Genomic DNA, 7,482 nt, shown 5'->3' on the forward strand with positions numbered 1-7,482 from the left:
GGTATCCCAACCCTAATAAAACTTCAAATTGTGTTTTCCGTTTTGTGAAAAAGGGACGAACACGTAGAAAACATATTTCACACGCTCCGCGTGTTCGGTTCGGCAAAAAGTTCAAAACTGATCACCCCTAAAACCTAAGTTTTAAAATTGCTTGGATTCCAATTGGCTTGTACCCTTAAAAAATAAACTTTCATCAAAATGGCGTACGATATTTTGTATCTACTAATATCGTTCCGTGATGAGGGTCGAAATCTATTAAATAACAGCTTTACATGAATTTTAAGTATCACAATAATAATGTTGTTTTAAAAAAAAATTGTGTCGTATGAGTTTTGTCTTAATACAAAAGTAACTAATAAAGAAATTAGAATTTTATTAGGTACCTATTTAATGTACATATGAAATAATTGTTATCGTCAATAGTAACAGGATCTCAGTTTTTTAACCTTCCTACGTGGTAAATCTTATAAACTTTAATGAGCAATGTCACATGTATTTAAATTTAAATTGTATTCAATTGTATTTTATTTGTTTGCATTGTTCGATAGTTAAACATTACTGGTACGCCGCACCACAAATTTATTGAGCAATTAAGTTTTTTTTGATAAATTGGGACATGAAGTTAATACACTATAAAAATAAAATAATGAAATATTTAAAAAAAACCTTAACCATGAAAACCCAACTTTTAAATATTTTATTATTTTTATATTACAAATAACTACAAGTGTTGCTTAAGTTTTTTGAAGGTTATACACGCTGAAGAGAATTTCATACTTATGTAAACATTTCTGTCCAACTCTCTCTCTAAATATATAGATGTATATGTACATACTACATATATTAACTATAATTAAAATTAATGTTTTATTTGTTAAAAAACTAATAGAAAGTGTAATTAATTATTAAAAACCGTTATTTGCTATGTAAATATTTTATTTCTGAATACAAGACTAACTAAAAATATCCAATACCTAATAGTGTTTACTTGAATAACATGTCATAAATAGTTTATAATAATTATAACTTTTGGTACTAAACACACAGCAAGATAATTAACAAAGTTTTTGACACATTGTCGCAAAATATTAATATTTTTTTAACAGTCACAGCGACACAGATCTAAAAAACACACTCATTTTCATAAGACACAAAAACCATTTTCGTACCTGAGCAGTAATCGAAATTTTATTGAATCAAGTAATCACACAGGTAAATATATAGTTTGACAGTTCATGCACTTGTACCTATAGGTTAGCATATCTATACAAATTAGTGTGATTTATTTAGTTTACTGTATTATTTTCTTACGTGTGTTTTTCCCCTATTGTTTTTTTATAAAACACATTATTCCTTTTGTATTTATAATGTTTAATTATTCATTTATTAGTGTCATTATATTACAATCATTCTATATATTTACTAGTACTGATAAGTATACTGTGTCATAGTCCATAAAGCAACCCATCCATTAGGTAGTTGGCTTGATTTTTTTTTAAATAAAGGTGTTTCCCTCTCTGTATTGTTAATTTAATGAACTGCTGAAATTTCAGGTGACTGGAAGAGCAACAAACATGAACGTTGGCGATTTACTGAATGGGAAACAGACGATGGTTGATTTAAGCTTACTGAATTGTTTAGGTTTCTTTAAATTACTTGATCCGAAGAGATCAATAGTTTTATTAATCAATTTAACGATGATGATTTGGACGTGCTTCGTAGTTATTTCTAGTCTTTTGGGTTTGTTTTATAGAATCGCACTCGATAATTTCGAAGGTCAACGATTTAATCAAACCGTATTTGTTTACGTTAACCATTTAACTGTGGTTGTAAAATTAGTTACAATACTTCTTAACACCAATCGAATTGTAAAAATCTTTGATGTTACATACGTTAGTTTTTTAAGGAATCGGTGTAATTTTAACAAACTTGTTAAAAACAAACGCAAAGTAAAGATAACGTCCTATTTGATTTTTTATACCATATGCGCAGCAATAATAGGGTGGTCGTTATTGCCTTTACTACATAATACCGTAAACTCGAAAATAAATACCATCAATAAATTCCGCTCTAGTCCCTATGGCTTATATTACCCAATTTCTGCACAAATGCACCATACATATTTTTATGTAATTTACATAAATGAAGTTTTGTTTGGATATTGGTGTTCGTGGATCATTTTCATGTTTGACTTGTTTTTTTGTACTATTTGTTGGGTCATAGCTGTCCAATTCGATGTAGTCACATCAGCATTTACCATGTTAAAAGTTAACGGAAACGGAAGAAGTAAGGCATAAAAAGCTATATAGTCATTTGTATTTAATTTATTTATCAAATTGTTCAAATTAATGATGATAATGATAAAATTGTATTAATTATTCTGCTGTTGCAGAAGAGAAAGCACAAGTGTATGAAGATTTAATGCTAATCATTTCGGATAGTCAGAATGTGCATTTGCAAGTATTTCTTATTTACTCATTTTTAGTTTTAAGTTTATAAAATTGTATTTTTGTTGGACAAAAAACTCACTTGGGGCCCACATTTAAAACTAAAACGTAAAACATTAAACTCCCGATTCCATCTCCTCAGACCTCTACTGAAATCTCAGCTCTCTCTCTTCAATAAACTAATCATTTACAAATCTTTAATCCGTCCAGTCTGGTCTTACGGCATACAGCTATGGAGCACAGCCAAACCTTCAAACACCAAAACTATCCAGGCGTTCCAGTCGATCTGCTTGCGCCTAATAACCTCTGCCCCTTGGTATGTCACAAATAAAAACTTACATAAAGAATTAAACATACCAAACTCGACCAACTAGCAAATTCGCTCTACTCAAATTTCCATTCAAATCTAATTATTCATTTTAACCCCCTAATTAAACAACTATCCTCGGCCTCCCTTCCCGATAATGCTCCCAGAAGATTAAAGAGAAAATGGCCTAGAGATCTACTACAATAACCACAATAAATAATAATATAATGAAAAATAATTTTTTTTCTACTTCCTAGCCGGGTGACGCTGCTGAGTGTCTTCCCATAACTGTTAACTTTTCATTGTCATGTATATAATATCTTTTATCAAATTTGCTTAATGTGCTCACTATATAGATTGTAAATATATTTTCAGATAATAAAAAAAAAAATGATTATATTTAGCTAAAACATTATTACTTTCAGCTTTACTTTAATTAAAAGGCACTGCAATGGTTTAAAACTAACACTATATCATAATTATACGTACAACTATGTTTGACTTTTGTCTGTGTATATGCATTGACCTAGACGTCACTTTATTGTTAGTAGTGATTTTAAATATCCCCGTTTTAATTGATGTCAAATATGTGGCTATAAGTAATTGTATAAGTATATATAGACTTATACAATTTGGTTGATAGGTATAGGCGCTAAGTATTTGTGTTTGGCAATTTCCTAACACATTTAATTGTGAATAATTTATTTATATTAGTCATCAATATGGGAAAGATGTCTAGACGTGACTGAATAGGATAAGGTCATCAAACAGTATTGTATCGGCAAATTAAATTTTTTACACTCAACCATTAGTTATTTCTTTCTCTGGTTAAGCAATTATGAAATTGAAAGTATTACTTACCTCTCCGGGTCTTAAACGTATAAGTTGTTTAATCATTAACCGACTGTATGATTTAGTAGATCCCAACTCACCAAATCATAATGATCTTTTGGTAGGTATATAAAGAAATAAAATCATATAAAAAAAAATCAGGGTCTTACCCGTCAAATACGTTTCTATAAACTATTTAGTAAATCATAATCTACTTACTACTATTTCTTATAGTATATTTTGGTGTTGTTTAAATAGTAAGTTTAATTATAATAACAAAAAAGGCTGATTATCCTATAAAAATAACTGTATAATTTTAGATATATGGGAGAATTCTGTTCGATAGTCCATACTGTGGTATTAGTTCAAGTTGCAACAGATTCTTGTTCACTTGTGACATCGGCTTATTGTATTGCTTCGGTACACCTAATACGTTTAATTATAATTTAAATACTTTCTACGGACTACATAGTAAATATACATAATATACAATATGTTTTGTTTCAGCAACTAACATCTGGTTCATTTAAAATTGTTGAATTTCTTATGAACTTCCAAGTTTTCGTTGTATTTCTTTTGCGATTATTATCTTATACATTCTTTATTGACTTAATAAACGATAAAGTAAGACAAATATTTTTAGAGACATTATTTTTAAAATTGACATTTTGTCGATTTTTTTTTTGTAGAAAAGTAGAGTAAATTTTGGATTATACAGTTGTGACTGGACGGCTGCGGATATACCCTTTAAAAAAAATGTGCTAATGGCGATGCAAATAAACAACGCAAATGAACTGAAAATTAAAGTAACACCAACGATAGCTATCAACATGGGATTCACTTTAAGGGTAAGCTATACAATAATAGAAAACCATTTTTAAATAAATTTAAAAGTCTAATCTATGTATAATAAATTACTAGTATACAATGTAAAAAATTCCAATGAACTTCGCATAGTTTAATAAGAAGGTGTGCACTTGCTTATAACAACAAAAATTCTCTCATAATGATGAGAACTTTATACTTCATTATTAACTAACTTAATGATCATAAAATAAATAAACATTGAATTATAAGTGTATGATCTTAAAAAGGTATTTTGTCATGATATCGGAATAATTCCAATTTACTAATTTGTCATATTGTATTTGTTATACAGGTTTTACGAATGACTTATTCAATTGTGTCGGTCATGTTGAATACTGGGTTTTTAAATTCGTATTGGACATAATCAAACTAAACTTAGTTAGTAGACAGTAAGTTGTCACAATGAAAATAATAATATATATTGCTAATTATATTATTAATGTTATACAATGAAGGGATATGGAAAGCGCTATTTATTAAGGGGGGAAGGATAGGCAACATTTGAAAAATATTGATCTAATAGCCATTTTTAATATGCCGACTAATTTTAAGGTGGGAAAATATTAAGTTTTTCTTGTAATAAAACTTTTAGAGTTATTTTAATCTGATTTATGACGATAATTTGATAAAAAATGACTTTCGTGATTTTCTGGCGTATCTATTGAACGGATTAAAATTTTTTTTTTTTTATGTGAAGGCTGATTTTTGGTATAAAATTTGGCACTTTCCGTTTCCCTTAATTATTAAAAATCTATTTTTGTCACTAAAACAATTACCTATCACACAATATATATTTTTGAATGTATAATCAAGTTATAACTTAATACTTTATTGCTAATTTAATTGTTTATTGCAATACGCCATAATGTAGTTAATAATTGGCGTTAATTTAAATAAAATAAAAAATAATGATACAATACGTTGTACTAATTCTTTCACGAATAATAAAATAAAATATGAGTAAGCAGATTTACTTCATCAAATTATCTAGATTAGTGTCTTGATTATAATGTTTAAAATTGTCTAGCCAGGTTCAACTACTTTAATAATGTGCATATTGACTATTTTTATTATTGAAAAAAAGGTGCGACTTATTCAACAATGGCGTATTTTTTTATTATTTGACTACTGTGTTTTCAGTATATTGTAGTATGATAAATTGTGATTGCTAAAATTGAATTAATTCTTAAATTATCAATTCAAGTAGTTGTGCATTTTTCGAACAAAACGTTTTTAATTAGTCATCTAGAATCTAGATAACACGTTATTTAAATAATTTTATTTCAGACAAAACACAAATACAAGTTCATTTAATTATTAAAACGGGATGTTAAAAAGCAAGTTGTTCGTATCCGGTCTGCTCTTCTATGCCTCTATAGTATTTGATTAATTGTAGGAGAAATGGATGGAAACTCAACGCCTGAAAATAAATTTATTAACATATGGCGTTCTGAGCACTTAACGAACGTCTATTGTTTTCAAACTAGATTTTCGTTAGATAATCTGAACAAATTAAAAATTAAACACGCCGAGAACAAACAACATAAAGGATCATAAATATTTTAGTAACCATATAATTATAAAATTATTTTCGACCACAAGTAGACAGCTGATGTTTATAACTTTACAACAATCGACGGTCGAATGCTTGGTAAAATCGAGGAAACGGTAGGTACATTTTTTAGTCTTAAATATTCTATTTAAGTGTATCCTATGTTTCAAAATTGCATTCGTTATTTAATGAAATAGCTATTACGATTCATTTGGCTGTGCATACACTTATGAATATGTATGTATAATATATTGTATATTACTTATTAATAACATTACATGATAAAACAATGTGTGAATTATAATCCGTATAGTAAAGAAGCTTAGGGAAATGTGGTGTGAAAGTATGATACAACTTTTTCCACTCCAAAATTCATAGTAGTGGGCATGGTATATGTGTAATGTAGTCTTTGCTTTTGCATTATCTGTGAGCTCTGGTTAGGCCCTGGGCTCCTAGACAGAAACCCAATGACTACAGATAACGAGGGCCTTAATTTACTAATATTTTTTTACTTCAAAACGGTGTTAGTTTTCGTAAGAACTTAAACAGTGCTACTTTTCGTAAGACGCGTCGATAGATAGGAATATATGTATATTAATTTATTGTTTTCGAAAATTATGTTTACAGTATTTTTCTATTATATAACAACTTCTTAGCTATATATAATATAATTTTAAAGTTATATGCAAGAACTTATTTGTATTTATTTGTTGAAATTTAATCATCAAAACTTATTATTATTTCATCGCACACAAGTAGGTAGTTATTTCATTATACATTTCGTTATACATTAACTTAATAAAACATCCAATAACGGTAACGTTTCCAACAGGCTACAAGGGTAAAAAAATCACTGACAAACCGAATAAGGCAGAGCAAAAAAAAATCTAATCGGTTAGACGAACATAAAAACTGTGAGATTCCCTAAACTAACCGGTAATCGCGGACGGATAAAATCTTATTACCACGGTTACCGCCGACGGTCGAATATAATGTATGAAGATGGAAAAAATAAGGAAGTCTACCTGCGGTCGGTTTGCCAATACATACGCAAGCCGCGCGCGTGTGTTGAAGAAACGCCTAAAAGAAACCTTAGACGAGCAACGGTCTTTCCACGTCGGTCGAAATTTAAATAATATTTATATTATATCTTGGGAAATTTCTCACAAACGACTCTTCGGAGACAGGTCGTAAAACGAATTTGGCCGTCTATCCTGAGAACCCGAAACGTTTTTATTATATCGTCCCGCTCATTTGTTTCCAACGATTATCCGGTACAACAACAATGCCGATGGAATTTTCTGTTTTTTTTTTGTCAATGCTCTTTTTGACAAATTCGCAATTTCCAAAAAATTAACAAGGAAATTTCGCATTCACAATAATTATTCCAGTCGAACAACCGTTTCCGCAACGCAATAACCTCTCACCCCTCTAACAAACCTATTGCCGCATTTAATATGTATTATACTATCCGACGA

At 29.2% G+C, this 7,482-nt stretch overlaps 1 protein-coding gene across 2 annotated transcripts in view; it reads left to right on the top strand.

Annotated features, from left to right (window-relative positions):
- LOC126838719 (uncharacterized) overlaps positions 1–5,020 on the top strand; it is a 29,795-nt gene extending 24,775 nt beyond the window's left edge. Inside the window, exons 2-5 of one of the 2 annotated variants that reach the window (XM_050573373.1) lie at positions 3,906–4,005; positions 4,093–4,209; positions 4,275–4,433; positions 4,745–5,020. In XM_050573373.1, coding sequence (XP_050429330.1) covers positions 3,910–4,005; positions 4,093–4,209; positions 4,275–4,433; positions 4,745–4,816 — 444 coding nt within the window. In that variant the 5' untranslated portion in view covers positions 3,906–3,909 and the 3' untranslated portion in view covers positions 4,817–5,020. The remainder of the gene's footprint in view (positions 1–3,905; positions 4,006–4,092; positions 4,210–4,274; positions 4,434–4,744) is intronic. The other variant, XM_050573372.1, reaches the window with a different exon arrangement.
- Positions 5,021–7,482: the final 2,462 nt, after the last annotated feature.

Source organism: Adelges cooleyi, unplaced genomic scaffold, assembly GCF_023614345.1.
Source record: "Adelges cooleyi isolate 19-005CV unplaced genomic scaffold, UGA_ACOO_1.1 ACOO_flye_CR_arks_rails_tigmint_CR_PRNA_30, whole genome shotgun sequence".
NCBI lineage: Eukaryota > Metazoa > Arthropoda > Insecta > Hemiptera > Adelgidae > Adelges > Adelges cooleyi.